Source organism: Xenopus laevis, chromosome 9_10L (assembly GCF_017654675.1).
Source record: "Xenopus laevis strain J_2021 chromosome 9_10L, Xenopus_laevis_v10.1, whole genome shotgun sequence".
Classification (NCBI taxonomy): domain Eukaryota; kingdom Metazoa; phylum Chordata; class Amphibia; order Anura; family Pipidae; genus Xenopus; species Xenopus laevis.
In genome coordinates this window covers 75,639,030-75,661,427 of record NC_054387.1, presented here as the reverse complement: position 1 = coordinate 75,661,427, position 22,398 = coordinate 75,639,030, and the positions used below count along the sequence as shown (strand labels likewise).

The 22,398-nt window shown below is 39.2% G+C and overlaps 1 protein-coding gene across 2 annotated transcripts in view; it reads right to left on the bottom strand.

Annotated features, from left to right (window-relative positions):
• gad1.1.L (glutamate decarboxylase 1 L homeolog) overlaps window positions 1–22,082 on the bottom strand; it is a 40,392-nt gene extending 18,310 nt beyond the window's left edge. Inside the window, exons 1-6 of one of the 2 annotated variants that reach the window (XM_018233979.2) lie at window positions 21,721–22,082; window positions 20,393–20,543; window positions 12,129–12,191; window positions 5,751–5,909; window positions 3,735–3,977; window positions 1,571–1,661 (exon numbers count right to left, since the gene is read on the bottom strand). In XM_018233979.2, coding sequence (XP_018089468.2) covers window positions 1,571–1,661; window positions 3,735–3,977; window positions 5,751–5,909; window positions 12,129–12,191; window positions 20,393–20,462 — 626 coding nt within the window. In that variant the 5' untranslated portion in view covers window positions 20,463–20,543; window positions 21,721–22,082. Of the gene's footprint in view, window positions 1–1,570; window positions 1,662–3,734; window positions 3,978–5,750; window positions 5,910–12,128; window positions 12,192–15,684; window positions 15,704–20,392; window positions 20,544–21,720 lie in introns of those variants that run through there. The other variant, XM_041576122.1, reaches the window with a different exon arrangement.
• Window positions 22,083–22,398: the final 316 nt, after the last annotated feature.

The following is a 22,398-nucleotide window of genomic DNA, read 5'->3' as shown; positions in this document are numbered from 1 at the left end:
TACTATTGTTTATATAAATAAGCTGCTCAGCAATGGGGGCAGCCATTCAAAGGAGAAAAGGCTCAAGTTACACAGCAGATAGCAGATAAGCTCTGTAGAACACAATGTTATCTGTTATCCACTATTTAACCTGTGTCATATAGCCTTTTTTCAATTTCAACCATTGTTACTCAGCAGCTTGTTCATATGAACTATAGTAGTATTTCTGAAGCAAACAGATCAGTTTTACCAGTGCAGGGCAACACTAAATGATATTTTCATTACTTTAAAACATTAATTTTTTGGTGCTACTGTTCCTTTAAGGCTCCAGGCAGTAGATCACTTTAATGGATACGTTGGGCTTTATTCATGGCTGACAGGTTACAGCATTTATATGTGTCAGACATTCTGGATTCTGTTATTTGCTATTGATGTGTTTTTATGGCTAATGTCAAAATCCACCGATACAGAAAAGTGCCTTGTGTTCATATTTTATATGGGATTTTTTCGTTGGATTGTGTGTGGATCAATAGATAATTTAAAATAGCCAACAGCTTTGTTGTTTAAGTGACTGAGCAGCATGGAATTGTATCTAAGATTAGAACATATTTTATTTTTATTGAAAAAACGCCCTGTTTTCTAAGAATTCCTCAGGCACCATTGGGTTTGGCAGGGGAGTTACAATACAAGTCGGAACCAGTGGCTGCCATATAGCCCAGGAATATAGAATCCCCACAATTTGGGTGCTAAGCAATTTCACCATATGTATACTACACCTGATTTGCTGCCATAGAGTACCTAGGCAATGTACAGTAATAAGAGATGTAACTTTGCTACAGGTCTAGCAACCCATCAACAGGTAGCATTTACTAGTCATCCTTGAAAGCAAGGATCAGTTATTAGAAATAAAAATATAGAAAAAAATAAAAAAAAAGACACCACATATTGGCATATCTATTGTTCCCTAATAGTGGTATCAAGATATTTTTATTCTCCAAGCTGGCACTCTGCCTGCAGTAGATGTATCTACACCTGTATCGTTCTTTCCTTTGCATGAGAAGCCAGCTGTGCAAATATTTTGTCTCCATGTTTGCCCTATGGGTGGGCCCTGGATGATTTTAGCTGCCTGTTTAAGCAGAGCTGAGTGATGTTACAACACCAAGCTCATCAGCCTACTAGGATAACATGAACCGATGGGTTAGAACCTGATCTGTTCTGTCACCAAGCAATGGAAAACATTAATAATGGAGGATATGACAGGTGTTCATTCATAATGATGAGCGCATCAACAGGGACAGCTTCAGTCTCTATATCATTAGATACATATGGCTATTGTAACTGGCAATGTCAGCATGCATGGGATAATGATAAAGTTCTGTTATGGCTTCCCTAAATGGTTTGTATTTCCATAAAAGCCTATAGTCTCCTGATAAATGATACCAAACTCTGCAGAAAAAAGGAAGAGTACTGAAGATCTAGGGCATATGGTGTGGTTAATTTCTACAATCTTCTATTCACTAGCATATTTTTTAGTTCTGTAATGGAAATATCTTTGTTTTAGAGACAGGTAAAATAGAGATTTCCTACTCACATGTTAGTGTTAGCAGTTGATGTCAGCCATTCCCCAGCCAAGCCAATGATATCCAATCCTGTTGAGAGCTGGTTGAAGAAGCGAGGATGTCCTGCAAAATAATGACATCAATTTATTGTTGGACAGTATTTAATCTCTAACTCCATTTCAACACTAGCATGGCAATTAACAGCTGTTTAGAGGAAGAATACTATGTACTGTATGTGTCTTTCTACAGACAGCGTCACATAATGGGAGACTTTGTTGAAGCTATTTATGCCTAGATATGTGCCAAATCTGAGTATGCTTGTGTGACTACCAGTCTTCCTCCCATATGTAATAAAAGGCATTACATTTGTAGGAGCAATAACCCATAGCAACCAATAAGATGTTTGCTTTATACAGGTGATCAGTAAATGTTTCCTGCTTATTGGATTCTATAGGTGATAAGACTGGTAGCAAACGTTGCTCCTTTCATTACATTTACCTGTTTATATTCAATGCAATGTCTTGATGGAACACAGGTTGCTAGTCCCTGGCCATAATGGAGATGCCCATAGATATTCTTTATTGATGCCACCACACAATGAAGCTGTGGAGTCTTGGCTCCTACCACTTGTTTGGTCACTACCACCAAGTTGGTTGATGCCCTTTCATACATACAAATGAATAGTATCTGCAGTCTGGACATTATGTCTGTAGAGGCAGGTAGTTACAGTATGTGATAGAACTGCAAGATATTTGTAAAGAGTAAAGACTAATGTTCTGGGTTATATGCCATTGCAGGTTCAAATTCAGTGTTGTGTAGAGCAGATTTACTGTGGCCATACTGAGAGCAATAAGGCTGAAACAGGACAAACCCATTCATCACTTCCTCTATAGCCATGACACATAATCATGAGCTTCTCTAAACCTAAATAGTTGACAGCACAGAACAATAGGATTCACTGAGCTACAGAGAAAGTGTCCATCCAACATGGAATAGTCTGGGCTTTGTTTACATTTATATTTGTGTATTACTCAACAATTCCTTTTCAGAATTGAATAAATGCTATTTCAGATTTAGCATCCCTTTCATAAACCATTTTATGTACTGATGGAGCTACGGCCCATGACATTGCTTAGGGAATGAATTCCAATGTGCCCATAAAAGCCTATGCCATTATATTATGTGCTGGCTGGTTTTTATGGCAAGATAAAAAATAGCCACTTGGCAACTAAACAAGGAAAGCTCAGCTGTTTTTGAGGAGAGTGTTCAAGGGATTAATTGCCCTCTAGAAGATGGAATCCAGTAGAGTGGGTTTAAAGTCTCTATTGTTCTACAGCAGCTAAATCCAGTCAATTAAACAAGTTTGTATGGTTTATTAGATAGCCAGTTTGTAGCCTAACAATAGTGAATGGGAGGAATGCCTAACTCCGTAGCCCAAAAGGCTATCAGGGAATGCTGAAATAAATTCTGGTGTAAAAGATCCCAGATATACACTGACATTGTGAGCCCCAGTTTTCCAACCCTGTCCTTGGCCTGGCCTTCTAATACTTGTACATTTTACAGAAAGTATGAGTTTTATATTACTAGATTCAAAGTGTTATTTAAATTTTGTCAGTACAGGGCCAACATTCTATTGCCAATGCTTTTATATTACATTTATATCTTGGTTCCCGAGCTAGAAACTGGTGTGCACATTTTGTCAACACCGTAAGTCTTTATAACAGTCTTTCCTCCCTTAAGGACCATTACCCTTTAAATGATTTCTCATGTAGGACTTGAACTTATCATTCTGAGACCATTTTCATTAAGATGTAGATTAGACATTATGAGCAGAGCAGCAGCAGATTCTGACTGTATTTTAAACTTAGAGTGCCAATCTATGCTTCATCTGCCACAGATGGTCTCCTGAGTGTAGCATGAAGTATCAGCTCACATCTACTGCAGTTTAACTTAATGGGATGTTTCCCCTGTGATGCCTTGAGGCCAACTATATTATGAGAATCACTATCTTTCTAGCATAGAGTAACCACATGGGATTACTACAGCCAGAATTAGCTACATTCACTTGTCCATAGTTTATACAAAAACATACAGTAAATATACTTATCTATTTATCTGTCTGTCTATGTACATCATATCTTAAAAAGGTGGGTTTCTCAGGCAACATGGGGCAAAATTCAAGCAACATGAGGATACCTGTTCTTACTCCATACTTGAGGGTATCCCTACAATCCACCAAGATTTGCTCCAAGGACTCTGGGTTTTCAGACAGCTCCAGGTTGAAGCCTTCAATACCTTCTAGAAGTTGGTGAGGATGGTGAAAGTCTAGGACTTTGGTGGATCTATCAAATGTTTTTCTTACATAGTTTAAAAGAATGTCAACCACCTCCAGTAGGAACTGCATTGTGAACTCTTCCCCATTCTTAGCAGGCAGTAAATCTGCAGAAACAAAATGAGCAATTAGTTTGCTGGTCTGTAAGGGAGGAAGCGGAAGATAGATGAGTGAGAGGTGGGTGCCTGTCATATCAGGAACTGTATAAATGACTGGAACCTCTAGAATACAAATAGGCAAGACACAATCCTAGGTGTGCCGTTGCTCATCACTGTGACAGCTGCTTGTTTCCTTGTTAGCACACTCCCATCTCCTTTTCTGTGCGATGTGCTTGCCCTTCTGCGCTTTGCCTTACGAACTACACGGTCATTAGCTGCTCATTCACCAGAGCAGTGCAAAGTAATATGTTAAAAAAAACATACAAATTACCATGTTTTTTTACCCATAAAAGCAGTGTTCTCTGCCAGAGTGATAGCAAAACTGGGGGCACCACAATCTGAGGGAGCTTGGTGTGTAATTTAAAAGGTGCAAGTCAGTTGTGTATGTGTGTAGGTGCAATGCAGTAAGAGTTAAAATTTGCTTAAGGCAAGAGAATTACAGGGCTCCATTGGCTTAGGGACCTTTACTTTGGACATATGTAATTGTGTGTAATTCATTAAAGCAGGCTGAGCCCAGTATATTGGATTTAGGGGCACCCTGCAAGAAGTGCGTGCAGGTGCAAGTAAAATTGTGAATAACATTTAATTGTGTCAAATGTTGTTTTATATTCAGTTGCAAGCTCATTGTGTATAATTGACAACCAAACATAACTTCTACTCTTAGACATAAAAATAAATAATGGGACATTTATGTATATATGTTTTAATGGAAAAACTTGCATTTGTTCCATTGGGAGGTGACTTTTGTCCTTCACAGTTTGTAATATTTTTGCCCTACAATACAAACTGGGCCTGACTGTCTTCTGCCCTCTGGGTGAATTAACACCTGGTTTTTGGATAGGGGAATAGTAATGTATTAGCAAGTAGGGGCAACTACATTATGTATTAGCAAGTAGGGGCAACCACATTGGGCTCGGTTAACATTGGTGACCCCACAGAACTTAAATTGTATGTAGAGGGCTTCACAGATTTATCTCTCTTGGAAAAGGGCTGTGTCTGTGGTATATGGATGCTTATCAGCCACAAGTAGATTACTGTACTGTAAGATCACATTCAAATTAATTTGAAGTGACATAAAAAACTCTAAGAATAGCAAGTCCATGGTGACCTGTGCAATTTCCATAAAGATTAGTGGAGCCCTAAAAACATTAATTAACAGGGAAACTGCTGTGATATTCCTGGAGTCTAAAGTATGTCTTGAGAAATTAGGGATAGAGCATATCCAGGATTCAGCTAGAAAGACTGGAAGCTGACTGAAACTAAAAGTAATACATAGTATGTCATTTTGCCAATTGTACTTAAATCTGACTGTGAAAACTAGGGCCAGATTTAATTCTGTAATCGTACAGCAACAGTTAATTTTATTAGTATGATTAAACTCTTTTCTAGTGGGTTGGGAGTTCAGATAAGGGGAAGGGGGGTAAGATGAGGGAGAACCCAAAATTATGTAAGTAAAGCTAAATAGAGACACTGTTATGCCAAAATGAAAGCAATGTATATTTTTCCATTCTATGTCTAGTTACCCATAGAGGTGCTGCTTTGGAAATAGTCGTAGAGATAACTATCTGGAATAGCCTGTGATTTTATACTGAAATAACTCTGGCTACATCCCCTGTATAGTCTAGTACTTTGGTTAAACTACAACTTGTAGCATCCTATTGCTCTTTTATCTGGCTCATCCCACTACTGAATGCAGCCCAAAGAACCATAGAAGTTGCTTACCTCTAGCAAAGAGATTGGAGAAGTCTGTCTCAGCACGGCCAAACCGGGAATCCTTCTCAATATTTTCACATACCAAGAGATTTTTGGAAGCTTGCCTCTCTTTGAAGGAACTCACAATCCTGCTCTTGTCATCCAAACTGTTATTCCTCTGCAGAAAGCCTACATTGTTGCAATGAGAACAAGTCATTGGCAGGGTGTTCTCTTTCCTAAGCATGGTCAGGCTTTCAAGCAGTAGATCAAATGGATAGTTTAGCTCCCTACTACAATCTTCTAATGAGGCCAGTGGGAAAGACTATTTATAAGGCATGGCCTGCCTTTGGGAGGTTGTTTTGCAAGTGACATCAGGAGACACCCACCGTGGTAATGGAAAGCAGCCAAGCAAGTTAAAAATCTAATCTCCATTATTTGGTGCAGAGGTAACTACTTATTGAGTTGATCACACAGATTCCACTCCACTAATCAACTGCTGGGAATGAGCTAACCATTAGGCATGTGTCAATGGATTTTCATGGCCTACAGGCACAGTCTGTAGACTGAGCAAATAGATAGAGAAGGGATGTATGATTAATACCAGAACCTCTTTCACTAAATCTCCTGTTGCTAATGCTCAGGGAAGTGACAGTATATAAACAGTCACCTTCATATAACTTTCCCCAAGTCACCTGTTATGTCTACATGTTTGCAAAATTTTTGTTTTTGAGGGTAAATTTCAGGGATACTCTATCGGTACCATAAAAACCTCTTCAATTGGTGGAATTCATAGGAGCAGCAGGCAAAGCAAGGAAATCATATTTTGTTCATTGTGACCTTTAGCGAGCCACTTCGACCTTCAAGCTTCAAAATGTTACTGCGAACAGCATGTCTGTCAAGAATGAAATCCTTCTTCCCTAAAAAATACTTCTACATTACTGTGTTATATGTTATATAGCAGCCCTGGCTGGAACGACAGAGCTAATGCTGATATTAGTGCTATTTCTAGTTACTTGAGGATAATTAGTGCACATTAAAAGCATAAATGCTTGTGCTTTGTACGTAGCCAGCAAATAATCACATCTAGCTCTGTTCCCATGGGAACCTCTTCCCGGTGGAGGGAAGAATCCGCTTGTGCGCATGCAAATGCCTGTGTGCGACTGTGTATATACTGACACACACATATTCATACATTTATATATGTATAGGAGAAGGAAGAGGAACTCCAGCAGTATTACTGCAAACAAATTTTTAGTCCAGGCAGTGGTAAACACAACATGTTTCGGGTTCAATACCCTTTATCAAGTGATTCACTTGATAAAGGGTATTGAACCCGCAACATGTTGTGTTTACCACTGCCTGGAATAAAAAGTTAAGACACACAGCGGCTACGGAGCACTCAGAGTGGTGTGTTAAAATATTTGAACTTTAAAAATCCATTTAAAAAGTAATATGAGCGTATCAGCATACAAAACATCAGATCATCCGCTTAACGCGTTTCATGGCTTCTCGCCACTTCTTCAGAAGTGGCGAGAATACTTCTGAATGCTTCTGAAGAAGTGGCGAGAAGCCATGAAACGCGTTAAGCGGATGATCTGATGTTTTGTATGCTGATACGCTCATATTACTTTTAAAATGGATTATTAAAGTTCAAATATTTTAACACACCACTCCTAGTGCTCCGTAGTCGCTGTGTGTCTAAGGATTTGACCCGAAGGGGGATGGATGTCACGTGCAGCACGGAGGTGAGGGTGTGAGAGAGGTGAGATGCTCCCCATGTTTGGACTTATATTAGTGGAATAAAAAGTTGTTTGCAGTAATACTGCTGGAGTTCCTCTTCCTTCTCTTATACAGTACTTGGATCTTTTGCAGCAGTTGCAGCATAGAGCAACTATTAAGGAATTGGACGCATACCATTTGGAAAAGCTGTGCTAACCACCATTCCCCTCTTCTATTTTGGACATTTATATATGTGTTTGTGTATGAACATGTGATGAGGCAGATATGACTATTAATAGCAATCCAATAAAGGGTTAAATGCAGGGATGTAGTCATGTAGAGGAAGCTATGGGCGTTGATTTTCTGTGATTATAGTTTCCAATAGTGGTTAGTTAATAAGGCTAATTCTCTAGTGTAGGTACCCTCTTTGCCCTCATTTTCTAACTTGAAGTAGAGTGATCATAACTCATTTCTGGTTGGTTGCTTTTGGCAACTGTACTGGTACATTTTTTTTTTTTTTTTACTTTTTTCCCTGACACTTGTAGTATTTTATGTATTTTGGTTGCACAGCATTCAATTTCTGTGCTTGCCTGATAATCGTCCTACAGTTTAAGAAGTGATTCTCATGAGCACATTGCAGAAGAAATGTTGGCCTTCATCCTGTCAAAGACTCCCCACAATTAACTTTCTGCTGTTGTTGTTAATATCTTCTAGACAATAATTTGCACCAATGTATAAAGTCAAATAGTACTGTGATGTGCACAGATGGTAATGATATATTAAATTAATCAAATTAAGACATGGTGAAGACACACCGACACATTCAGTACTTGCATTCAATATGATTTCACAGATCAGTGCCTGCAACAGGCTGCTAAACAGACACACTTCTATCAGTGCATGTAGTTAGTATAGGTATCAGAACCGGTACAGGTGCTGGTGACCGAGAACGCCACCCCCCCAGAGGTACGGGGGTAGTGCTGTCATTAATCATAGCAGAGTGCAGCACTGATATGGAAAATAACAATTTGCAGGTTAGGGTTTGTGGGTAGTGGGAAGAGTTTGGGTGGAATTTTGACATAATTTGGAAATGGCTGGGCAGATTATGGGCATCAACCATGTGTAAAGGGACATTTTCATTGGGACCCTCATTTTAATTTTTGGCATGGCCCTCCAGTCAGGGTGATCCATGGGGGGAGAGCCTTGTTATATTAATAGTATGGGACCCCATGGCTACTGATGGAAGTCATGTTGGTGACATTTCTGGTGCCCTAAAATACTTACTGTATTACTGATAGTATGACCAGGCCTCCAAAATTATACCTTTATGGGGTACAAGTGAACAACTGGGGTTCTCATGGGGTGCTGATCTGGGTGGCACAGTTTGCATAGACTGCAGATATGATCTTATACTGTATGTTATGGACGCCACTTCTTCTTTGCACCTGGGACATAGCTGATAACTGGACAGTTTGCTTCTCTAGCCAGGAGGTTGGAAATAGCCAGTGGAAACAATAGCAGAATATATGATGCCTGCCTAAACCCCTAAGCATTTATCTCAATAGGGAGATGTGTTTATTGTACCTGCCAGCAGATGTGCAGTGCACTGGGAGAAAATGGGAGAGTGACACAAGGTGGGCTGGGCATTCATTTTTATAATTAGTCTATTAGCAGACAGCACCCACAAGGCAAAGACTGGGAATGGAAGGTTTAATGTGGTGTGTGTGGGGCACACAGTGCTGGTTTTATATAGAGGTATCTTGCTGTGTATCCTCTCTGGAGTCTAAGAGGTTAATGGATTTGTCTGCTCCATAGACCCAGTACTCAAGCATGTCTCTAATCCCCCCAGTCCTTAGCGCTGCTGTGCCTGTACCTACCCCCCAGCACACAGACTCAGTAGGGGTGGGGGGGATCTCTCAAGCCTTGCCTAGTATATCTAGCAGGCATGATCACTGGGCCGTCACATTATCAGTTCTGCCTGCCCTACTAAATTACAAAGATGATGAAAAGGCCCATGCTCCAGACACCGCAGGCTCTGGCAGAGAAACGGTCTATTAAACCCCGAGCAGATGCTATTTATAGTCCAAACCATTCCACCTTAAGGACATCCCTACCCGACCTGAATTCTGGGACACTGACACATTCACACATCTCTTATCTGTGGAATGGGGGCTTCTGTACACTGCACAGGAATATATAAACCACCTCTTTGGCTCCAGCAAGGTACAACCTGGCACCTACCTCTGCTTTTTGGTTTGACTATACTTTCCCAGGAGGCTGGGGACAGAGGAAGAGACCCTGTGGTAGGGGGGCCCAGGAGATATAGGGGCCCTATGAGACTCTAATTCATATACAAATTCAATAAATACTGGTAAAACAGATCAACCTCTAGACATTTTAGGGGCCTAAAAAATTATTTGCTGTGGGGCCCAGTAATATCTAGTTGGCTGGTTTGGTCCAACCTGCAGCTCTCCAGCTCTTATTCAACTACAACTCCCAGCATTCTCTTAATTATAAGAGTCAATCTAAAAAAACATAAAAGATAAACACACACACACAGCCCTAACAGATTTCCCATAGAGATAAAAGGGACTCTGTCATTACAGTCCCAATTACCCCCACTAGCCATTATCAGTTCATCCCAATAAATATCTCATTATGGGACATGAGTAGATTTGTGTGAGTCCGAGTGGATCCCCTGGAAAGTCTATCTCACCAGAACAGGTCTCTAAAGCCCCCTCTTTAATGTGCTGCCATCAATCTTCCTTCCCATGGGATCTGTATTTTCCAGCCAGATAAGCTTGAGAGATTCTAGAGCTGTAAAGCACCCCCCCTTCCAAATCTGTATCTCCCACTGCCACCAGCTCCCTGGGGGAAGGTGGGGAATGTTACCTGATTCATTATTAACCCATTCACTGCCGAGGACCACAGTGGAGCTGGGAAAATAGACTGCAGTTAGTTGCAGTCACCATCATTGTCCAGAACTGAAGCTAAAAGCAAGGGGCACAGGGGATGCCAAAAGGTGGGCCCTCCAGTCTTGTGTAAATGTGGTCTATAAAACTGCAACCCTCTTTTTGTGTTAGGAGTACCTAACATGATATAAATACTGAAGCTATCTAGCCATTATTGCACGATATAATAAAAGGGGCTGTCGACGTTATTGTCGCATGCGACCTAAGCAAACAACTGAACAAAATCGAATCAATGGCAGTTTGTTGGTGGAGTCGTTTTATTAATAAGAACAACAGGTGATTGGTTTGCATATGCAGTCTGCCACTTTCGTTTATTTGTTATTTTCTGCTATCGATTATATGATAGAGAGAATAATAACGTGAGAAAACAAATCGCTTGTTTACCTCTGCTACAAACAAAACCTGGTTTGCCTGTGCAATCTGCGACTTTCCTTTGCCATTGATTAGTCTGCTAGAGATTGAATCATTTTTTAAATGCATTAAAAAACAAAATCGCTTGTTTGCCTCTGAACTAGACCTGATCGCTTGCAAATCTCTCTCCTCTTTCGTCTCAAATCACAGCCACAAACGAGCGCATGTCTCCCATACACACCAGTCACACATTCCGTATCCAGAAATGAGATGAAAAAATAAAATCAAATTGGCCGATTTTGCAGTGATCTGTAAGATTCGTTGTACTGCTTTATTTCGAGTTGCAAAACGTGTTACTAATTATAATCCATATTAAGGAAAAAAACGTATTCGCAGGAATGATCGTTTAATTGTTATTGCAAAGTAGGAGAATGTCATATTATAGCTTTGCTGAGTCCTGTGTCACCCAATGGTTTGGATTGGGGCCCCTATAGGGTCCATATGAGTCTATAATACAGAATTGGCACCTTGAATGCAATAAAAACAATTGCCGGCAATAGCTGCTCAATAAAAGCAATCCTCTGTATAGTGTATATAGCAATTCATTTTCTATATGATTATTATTTCCAATTGAGTGATTAGTGAGGGGTCGAGCATTGCCATCGTTTCTGTTATACAAATACATTTATTTCATTATGTATCTATTATGTATCAGAGGTTACAATGTGTTTCTTTGGTTTTCAGCAGGACTTGAAAAGGCAGAAATATTTATATTATTTGTTTTAAACGCGGTATTTGACACCTTCCGCCAGGGGTCATTATTAATTCAATGGAACCGTTTGTATCAAACTTTTAATCTAATAAATGTAAAGTGTTATATAACAATAAACGAGTCCAGCTGCTGATTTCATAGTTATGAAATAGTTTTCCTATTGCAGAAGGGACAAAACCCGAAATGAAAACACGTTTTACGATGTTTCTGATTTATGATGATGTATAATGTTACGTTTTACTGTGTATTTCACCCCAATCCATTCAATAGAAAGCGTCACATCGAGAATATTTACTTACATCTTTTCTGTCCACGAGGTGGCGCTAGAGCATTGCGAGAGTCAGACCTTATATAGCCATAGGATCGTGCTTAGGAATGATTTATTTAACGGATGTAGTATATTTCCATATAAGCAATAAATAATGTTTCCCTCATACTGTATAGCAGCAGTGATTTAGCCTTATAGAATTAGACAGATACTTTTAGTTGGACCCTTACCAACCCCAGCCACAGGCTTATAATATATATATATAATTATCACTTGCAAGGATTGCTAAAAACAGTGGATAGAAATAATTCGGGTTTGGTACCTACCACAGATCTTTAGTCCAAGCTTTTTCGTGCATCCATGTGCCATCCCACTCCACGTGTCGTAGGCTAGAAATGGAAAGCAGTTTGTTCAGAAGGAGAACACATTTCCTTCAAAACACATTCTTAGATGGCATTTTATGGGCACTTCCAACTGGCAATCTATATGTGTTCTACAGACTGGGGCAGAGGGCAGTCTGTAGTGGTGGTGGGCCCTTAACAAAAACACATTTTAATGGAGTCTATTCATTTTATATAGTAGAACAGTCCAACCTTCAGAGCCTTAAATGTTGTCAACTAAACCTTCTTGTTCTGACCACCCAGCTGTTTTTGTATATTAGGAATTACTTATTAGTTGAGGCTGAAAAACAACTACAGTCCCTTTCCATAGACTATTATCCCCAGTGCTACTATAGGCACCATCTCTCCCTACTATACCTGCTATCCCACAGTCACAGTCCCTTCCCAGAGACTATTATCTCACTGCTACTATAGGCACCATCTCCCCCTACTATACCTGCTATCCCACAGTCACAGTCCTATCCCAGACACTATTATCCCTACTGCTACTATAGGCACCATCACTCCCTAATATATCTGATATCTCACAGTCACAGTCCCTTCCCAGAGGCTATTATCCCCACTTCTACTATAGACACCATCTCTCCCTACTATACCTGCTATCTCACAGTCACAATCCCTTCCCAGAGACTATTATCCCCACTGCTACTATAGGCACCATCTCTCCCTGCTATACCTGCTATCTCACAGTCACTCACAATCCCTTCCCAGAGACTATTATCCCGACTGCTACTATAGGCACCATCTCTCCCTATTATACCTGCTATCCTGCAGTTACTGTCCCTTCCCAGAGACTATTATCCCGACTGCTACTATAGGCACTATCTCTCCCTACTATACCTGTTATCCCACAGTCCCTTCCCAGAGACTATTATCCCCACTGCTACTATAGGCACCATCTCTCCCTACAATACCTGCTATCCCACAGTCATAGTCCCTTCCCAGAGAATATTATCCCCACTGCTACTATAGGCACTATCTCTCCCTACTATACCTGCTATCCCACAGCCACAGTCCCTTCCCAGAGGCTATTATCCACACTGCTACTATAGGCACCATCTCTCCCTACTATACCTGCTATCCCACAACCACAGTCCCTTTCAAGAGGCTATTATTCCCACTGCACATAAGTCAGTATATGTTGGTGCTAATGGCAGTGCATTATCTATATTGGCCCCTCTGCATTTTCTTAGTGTTAAAATCTGAGATAATAATGTGGAATTGTCTTTCCATCAGTAAAGCCCATCTGGCCACAGACAGTTTCGATTTCTTGGGACCCATCCAGCAAAATAACAGCTTCAAATAATCTGCCATGAAAATGGGGGTCAGGGAGGAGATCAGGAATTAATTGTCTGGGAAATAGAATTTGGCTACATCATCAGCTCTGCCACTCGGATACACGTGGCTTGGCTGAAGGCTGAAGACTGATTCTTCCAGCCTTCCCTCCCTTGCTCCGTCCCCTTTCATTGTCTCCTCATTCCTGGGGGGATCCTAGGGAGGCCTCAGTTCCTATATCATGTCCTGCTCCCAAAAACTATTTTGCACAATGAAAGAAAATTTGATTTTAAGCAACCAATAAACATTCATCAAACATTTCCAATGACTTTAAGTTATGTGTACATGTAATTGCAACTGATAGCAGCATTTGTTCATTCCTTTCTGTTCTGACTCTTAAAACAAGGTAGCAGAAGTCAGAACCAGGAGGGCAGAGAACGTACACAAACAGACAGATGCTGCTACCAATAGAAGTTACATTTACAAATAACTTTAAAACCATTGACAAGTAAGTGCTAACCTTTTCTGTTCTGGAGAAATCCATTACATATTTCAGCATTAACCATATACTTTCATAGATAGCTCCTCCCACATCAGCACCCTCATATATCAGTTCAGTTTTCTGCCTAATTTACCATTTCAATTCCTCCTTGTACATCTTCCAATTGGGTCTATTTCCATACCACCAAGGATGCCCCAGCCTATTTAACCCCCCCCCCAAGCAGACATTAACTAATGAGACATCAGAGAAAGGCTGTGGCACATGTCTGCAATAGGAGTTAACAATGGGGGTCTGCGGGGAAGTGTGGGGGGGCACAATTCCAAAATAAGGTTAATGCTGAAGTGCTTCATGAACCCACACACAGAGCTCTCTGTTCCCAGTAACAGCACTGACATCTCCCAGGCAGTCGCCACAGCATGTTACCTTTACCGTTACCTCTCTTTCTATTATCATTGCAATCCAATTAAACAGCCTTGTGCTTTCTGTGTTACTCAAGATGGAATATTTTATTTTGCTAATATTATTTTATGTATAAGTGCCTTTTTCCTCCTCAGCCTAAAGTAAATGTCCTGCTACAGGTTATGCCAGATCTGCACTGATAAATGGAATTTAATCACCATCATAAAAGGCTCTTGTGCAGCTGTAGGAACAGCTTATTGGGTTTAGATAAGCTAATGACCCTCACTTAATGAATTCTGAGAAGCCTCTTTCACATACAGCAGACGATAGATATATAGATAAATAGATAGATAAATAGATAGATAGATGTACAAGTTGGATAAAGATCCTCTTGTTTTGTGACATCATTAATGAGGGGATCTTCTGGTGTATGGCCGGCTTTACAGTAATTCACCCAGGAATCAGGTATATAAGCCCCCAGAACCCTACCACAGTGAACCCTCCTGAAATCCCAGGCAACCTGAACAAGGGGGAGTTCCATAATCACTCTAAATAACGTATATAAAGCAATTTCTCACCGTAAAACAATATATATCTCCCTAGTCTATCCCTAGTCTATCTCCCTAAGGCATAGACACCCTAAGTCTTTCTCTATAATGCATTCTGCCTCTATAAGGCTTATATACAACTAGAAAGCTATTGTTCCCAAAAAGTGGGACTGCTGCTGCTGCCAATAGTGGGGCTGAAATCAGTAGGTGTGGCCAGTTAGGTTGAAATTTAGAGATGAGTCCTGATTTGCTAGTGTTATCTTGTATTTCAATGAAGCTACAGAAAAGGGGCTTTTACAACAATGTTTTTTAGCTAACAGTTTTGCTTTGTGCTATGATGGAAGGAAACAGGGGTTCCTCTCATGGCATATATCCCCACAATAAGGCATAAATACCCCTAGTCTTTAATACGTTTTTAAAGCACACACCCTATATATATCTGTAAGGAATATATACCCCAAATTAATCTATATAAGACATAGATATCCCCACTTCTGTTAACAAGGTACAACTAAAGCTGGCAGTACATGACACCCCCCAGCTAAGTTGGCAGCTTAATGGGGTTTGAGTGGAGCTGATGGCCTTCTTGACAGATATCTGTCAAAAATTTGCCTTGATATCTATCAAGCAGCAATCTTGTTGTTCAAAAACTACTCTGGCCCCTTGATTTTAATATCTTGTGACCCAATCATTTGCAATGGGCTCAAGTGATTGGATAAGCCCAACTTAGTTCCAGCATGTGTGTAGCCAAATGTACCTGGTGATCTTCAGGTAAATGGTCAGCTTCTTTCAGCAGGAAACCAACTTCATGTACTTTAAAGGGTCTCTTTACCCAATTTTTTGATCATGATACAATGTAAATCTAAGAAACCTTCCAAAACACATTAATTAGACATGTTCAATGTTTTAGTAAGTTCAATGTCATTGTTATTGGAAGCAACCCTTTTCAGTACTCTGCACTGCTGTTATCATTCTTGAAAAAGCCAGCTGATAACAGACCTGCAAAGAAGCAGTCATTGTATTGTAAGAACTGGAGTCATGGCTGGAGGAAGCTAACGTCTGCTACATTGTTTCAAGAGTCAGAAGCAGCAATTCAGAAAGGACAACATATACTGCTTTAAATCCTAAATTAATGTATAATGGAAAGTTGCTAAAAATTACATTTTCATTATGCAAAATTAAACAAATTGCGTGCAGTTCTCCTATAAGCTATTGAATCTCTCATTTCCTTTGTCAAAGGCACCACTAGCTGTCTGACACCAAAAAATCTCTTTATTCTGTTTCTCCCTATTTTCATAGATACGTCATATCCCACTTTTACAAGTCAAAGAATGTAGAGTATATAACTCCTTTCCATTTTCTTTCTCTAACACCCATGTATCAGAGGTCAAAGCTGTTGTGGTATAAATATATTGGTGAAAACGCATGGGAATGGCTGATTATAGGTATGGCATAATGGCAAGTTTGGTGGTGTTCTTGGCTGGTGTTTACAAATCTTTGTCCTCCCAGGTGCTGTGTGTGTGTGATGGGGGAAGAGTGCGATAGAATGAAGATGGAGAGAACAAGGGAGAGACAGAGTGTTTGTGGGGGGGAAGAGAACAGACACATAAGGGGGAGAGCGAGTGAAATGTGTTACCAGTAGGGGAGAGAGAGAGAACGGGGGTATGAGATAAAGTCAGATCAGGGGGGAGAGGAAAAGAGAGGCAGTAATCTGGAGGGAGGAAAGAAGGGATAAAAGAAATGAAATAGAGTGATAGGGATGTAGAGAAGAGAGAGAGAGAGAGGGAAAGGACTGGGGCAGATGAGTAGAGGGGGGTGAGGGGAGCGAAGAAATACATTTCCTCTGTTTCTTTCTTTCAGGAACGTGTTTGTTAATAGAAATAAGTGCAATCAAATACAATCTAGAAATAATTATTCGTTAGCACTAGGTGCAACCATGTGACACTAATGTGTTTTTTTTGTCAATTTTCTATGAAGATAGCTAGTCATTATGTCCCCAGGGTGTTCCATGCCGGATGAAAATACCAGCAGGTCCACTACATTCTGCTCTCTGATGCCCGAGGGTCTGAAAAGTGCCACTGGCATGACCCCAACTCAGGGTAACAAATTGCTTTGAATAGCAGTGGTGTATGGGGTCAGAAGTATTGCTTGACATTGCCAGCAAGTGGGCTAGCACACCAGAGATCATACATAGATGATAGATATGCCTGATTTAAATTATATAGACAGATCCATGACAGATAGCTTATATTGCCAATGTAACTGAATTGCAAATATTATATATATATATATATATATATATATATATATATATATATATATATATATATATATATATATATAATGGGTAATGTAGCTTAAATCAGTATACATACAGCATATAGATGGATGGATGGTATGTAGGAAATGTATACATAAATAAGTATATAGAAAAACAGCTACATCAATGATCAGTAGCTCTGACAGATATTTAGAAGATATTTAGATAGATCAACAAACAGATGTATAGATAACTGATATGGATAGCTAAGGGTAGATAGTAGTTATATGAACAATAAAAAGATAGCTAAACCAAATATCAATATTAGGTAGATGAATAGTTGATGATAGATAAAAGACAGCTAGAAAGATAGATAGATAGTTAGATAGACAGATAGATAGTTAGATAGATAGATGGATAGATAGATAGATAGATAGATAGATAGATAGATAGATACTAGAAATAAAATATAAACATATAGAAATCCAGATAAACAAATTATCAATAGATCAGTCAAATAATGGACATGACATGTAATACATAGGTAACAGATATATGTAGATATAGATATATGTAGACAAACTGTGATTTAAATGATAAAAATAGATACATGTATGACACAATCTATAATTGTAGCAAACACATGATGCAGATTAAATATAAATTATATGGATTAAATACACATAGATAAATAGATATTTTTAATGTAGTTAATCATGATACAGAATACATACAGGGAGATAGAGGTAGGTGGTAGGTAATATATATATATATATATATGGATAATATATATGGATAGATGATGGAACAATAGATAATTGATAGATACATAGAAACTGGTTATATATAGGCATAGGCTTACATTATATAAAGAAAGCATCAATATATTAAATAATATAAAGATAGATACTTGGTAGAAATGCAGACATAAATACAGTTAACAGAATCAAATATTTACAGTAGACAATAAAAGATAGAGGATTGATAGATACATAGATAGAGACAGATGATAGATGGATATTTAGATAACAAGTAGATAGATAGAGAAACCTGATTTAAATTATATCGACAGATCCATGACAGATAGCTTATAATTGTAGCAAATGTTACAAATGAAATAGAAAAGATTTAGATTCCATATATAAAGATACAAAATTAGGATAAAGAAAACATATAGACAGATAGTATGTAGGAAGTATATACATAAATAAGTATATAGAAAAACAGCTACATCAATGATCATGTAGCTCAGACAGAGATTTAGATAGCTCAACAAACAGGCGTATAGATAATTGACATGGATAGCTATAAACACTAGTTATATGGACATAAGTTATAAAAAGATAGCTAAATCAATTATATTAAATACATAACAGAGATAAATAGATGATGATGATAGATAGATAGATAGATAGATAGATAGATAGATAGATAGAAAATAGGACATATATGAATATATAAAAATCTAGATAAACGAATTATCAATAGATCAGACAAATAATAGACATGCCACATGATCAGATGATATATAGATTCTTGACAAATGTATACAAAGCCTGATTTAAACAACAAATATAGATACATGCATGAAATAATCTATAATTGTAACAAACACATGATACAAATTAAATGATTAAATAGAAATTATATGAATTAAATACACATAGATAAACTGATATTTTTTAAATGTAGTTAATCATGATACAGAAAGCATTCATGGAGATAGAGGTAGGTAATATGTACATGAATATATATATAGAAAGAGAATCAATGATGAATAATCAAATAGCTTGGCAGATTTACCTACACAGACAGACACATCAATAACAGTTATGGCTAGATGATATTAAATAAATTATATAGAGAAAGATAATGGGTTATGATGATAGATGGATAGATACAAAGATAGAGAGATAAATAGATAAATAGATAGACAATGTATCTTTTCTTTGCCAACAGGCTTCTTGTAGACTCCAGGTAGGCAGGAGTGATTCTTGAATACTGTATATAATTATATATAAATATTGAAGCCTCAGACTTATAAAGCAGAACTGAAGTAATATATTTCCTGAACAATAACCAGAGATAAATCAGTTTCCCTGAAGCAAATAAATGCAACCTAACTGCTCCCAAAGATTGTATAGAGACAACGATGGAGGAAGAGCACAGGGTGGCAGACAGGTATGTGTGGGGGCAAGGGGGGTCTCTCCCACCACTGGATAGGGCTGAGACGGCAGTCACATGCGAGGGGTGTATTGGGGCTCAGGGCTAAATGAATGACCCCGGAAAAAAAGAGAATTATTTCAGTTACGTGAATTCAGGCATTCCTCATCCCATAACCAGCGGGGACAGGCAGAGAGCATTCTGGGTATCTGATTAAACCCCCAGCCGATTGCTCTCCCTCACCAAGACCGTACACCAGGACATTTTATTAACCCTTTCCTAGCTCACATGATTAGATTGGCATTCGCCAGCACAACACAAAGTTTTATAAGAAGACCAATAAACAAGTCACAACGTAAAATCTCTGCAGGTCCCATCGACTAAAGGCTAAAGGTTTTTATTGGCTAATGAAGTCTATTCAGATTAATACCATCTATTAAGAACACAGTGCAATGTCCAGAGAGCTCAAGGCAAATGCCTTTATTGTTTCTTTCTCTGATTTGTGAGTTTGATTCCCCCCCTCCATTCTATTTCGTTCCAGAATGATCACAATAATGACTCTCTGTTCATGCATCAGAGCCCCTGCATCCTCCTCAGACTCACAGCCACACTCCCTTCCCTCTCTTTGTCTATGGTGATCACCTCACCCACCTTCCCCCTTTTCAACAGAGTAGCCTAAATTGGTCAGGCAGAGCTGGGGGTAAATTTAACCCCCCAGCCTGCTCCTATTGCCAAGTACAATGCCATCCACTTACATGTAATTTAGTCCCCAGTAGCTGTAATTACTAACAAAATGCTGGGTGATTATAGATTGTACAGAAAGAACATAAAACCAGCAAATTGCACAGATTGTGATTCAAATCACCAGCAAAATCCTGACAGATTTTCTTTTTTTATGCTACATTTTACTTTTGTGACTTAAATAAATCACCCTCCAAACATACAGCTTCCCACACGGGAAAGGGGACATTCAGTTTTATTTTATTGCATTTCCCCTTGTTCTGCTAAATGGAAGGATGAATACAAAATAATGGTTTCCTACTTGTGGGTCGCAGATTGATGGGGTTGGTGTCTTGGTTGGTGTCGGACGATGAAGGGGAAGACGATGCCATCTCTCCAGAGACAATCCTTTTGGACTGATGATTTTGCCTAATGTTCACAATCCTCTTTGAAGACTGGATAGCGAGATCCACCTCAAACATAGAAGGGAAGTCATTGTTAAGACCAAGAAAGCACAGACTCAATAGATCCAACTTAAATGAAGATGCCAATGGCAAGTCAGTGTCCTGGTGGCAATGACCTAGATCCTAATTCTGCTGCGAGCACTTGGCTAACAAAGGGAGAACTTCTTAGGCCATCTCTGGCATTGAGGGCTCCAAGGAGGCAAAAGTCGTTTGAAGTGACATTATTTCCAGGCTTTTGCCTAAGCGATTTGTCCTGTGTAGAACAGACTGGCTCAGTGGAGCATGCGATCTCCAGTAATTATATCAATGGGCACTGAGCTCTCTCATAATGACTTGTGTCGGGGGGAATTGCACAGGGACAGGGGAGGATTAGCACACCAAATTATTTCAACACAAAGAATACAGAGAGATCTAGAAATACTGGCTTGATAAATATGCCTTTTGTGTCTCTGATTCCCCCTAAAATTATACCTGTTTGTGTGTTGGGCTGCACTGAAGGTAGGTAATGCATTTAATATAGATATTAAAGTTATTTGTATCATAAAGCAGAAAACTGTTAAAAGCTTTTAAATGTACATTTAAAGATACCAAATACAGTAAGAATCTATCTATTTATTAATCTAACGTCCACCCTATCTCTCTCTCTATATATAATACAAAGACATTGATGTCTGAAATTTGTACAAACATGTCTCTGGTGCTCTAAAATAAATGAGAACCCTCACTGATTCATTAGTATTGTGTGCTTTTGCACAATTTACCAAATGTCGGTGTGTTGATCAGGTTGGTGTCACCCTCCACAGGTTTTATGTTTCTTCCAATGAAATCAAATATTCATTAGAAATGAATTGATCAAATGAAAGGATGTGTGGTTTATGGGCATCGCTGAGAGCAAGGTGAGCCCTGTATCCTCCTTGAACGAGATGCCAGAGCTGTGAGCATAGGATGGTGTAACAGGTTATATTATCACTTATGCAAGAATTCCTATCTTATCCTCTATCTATCTATCTATCTATCTATCTATCTATCTATCTATCTATCTATCTATCTATCTATCTAACTATCTATCTATCTATCTATCTATCTATCATCTATCTGTCTGACTGTTTGTGACTATCTGTCTATCATATAATTTATCGGTCTGCCTGTCAATCTATATGAGCAAATAATGAAATGAGCAGCTTACCTACTACTGTACCTGGAGGGACCCAAATCCAGAACACTTTAGTCCAACTGGCTGAAGTGTGGACCTAGCAGCCAGATAAACTCCTCTTTATACAAACTCCAGAAAAGAAAGACGTTTGAATGTCAATGGGGGCGCAGGAAGGAATTAAGGATGCCCCTGTCTCCTCCACAAGTGCTTGGATGTGCTATTTTAAAGACAGGCAGGAGAGGCAGTTTGTGTGTGTGCGCAGGCATGAGTCACTGGCGCCTCCTTTAGTCCACACAGTGTGTAGGGAGCACATCACTTGCTGAGCAGCTCGTGTGTCCAGCCACAGGCTAACGTGACTGACTTTCCCCTGTTCCTTTATGCCTGCAGGTTGGAGAGCAGTACGTAGGGAATACTGGGGCTGTACATTATACACCCATCACACTCTTTTCCCATGGAAAAGCCCTCATCTATTATCCCACCCCCATGTTCCAATAGACAGATCCAGATGGGGGGAGAGAGATACAGTTGTTATTCCCCTGAGTCCTGCTAAAGGGGTTAATCAACACTTAAGTTATAAGACGGGGTGAAACAATAGTATTGTGATTGCATAACATTGATTCATTATCCTCCTTGGCTGCTTAAAATCCCCCCTGAACTTCCCCCTTGTCTCAGACACATTTTTGTTTTATTTTAGCACTTTCATTGCATTAT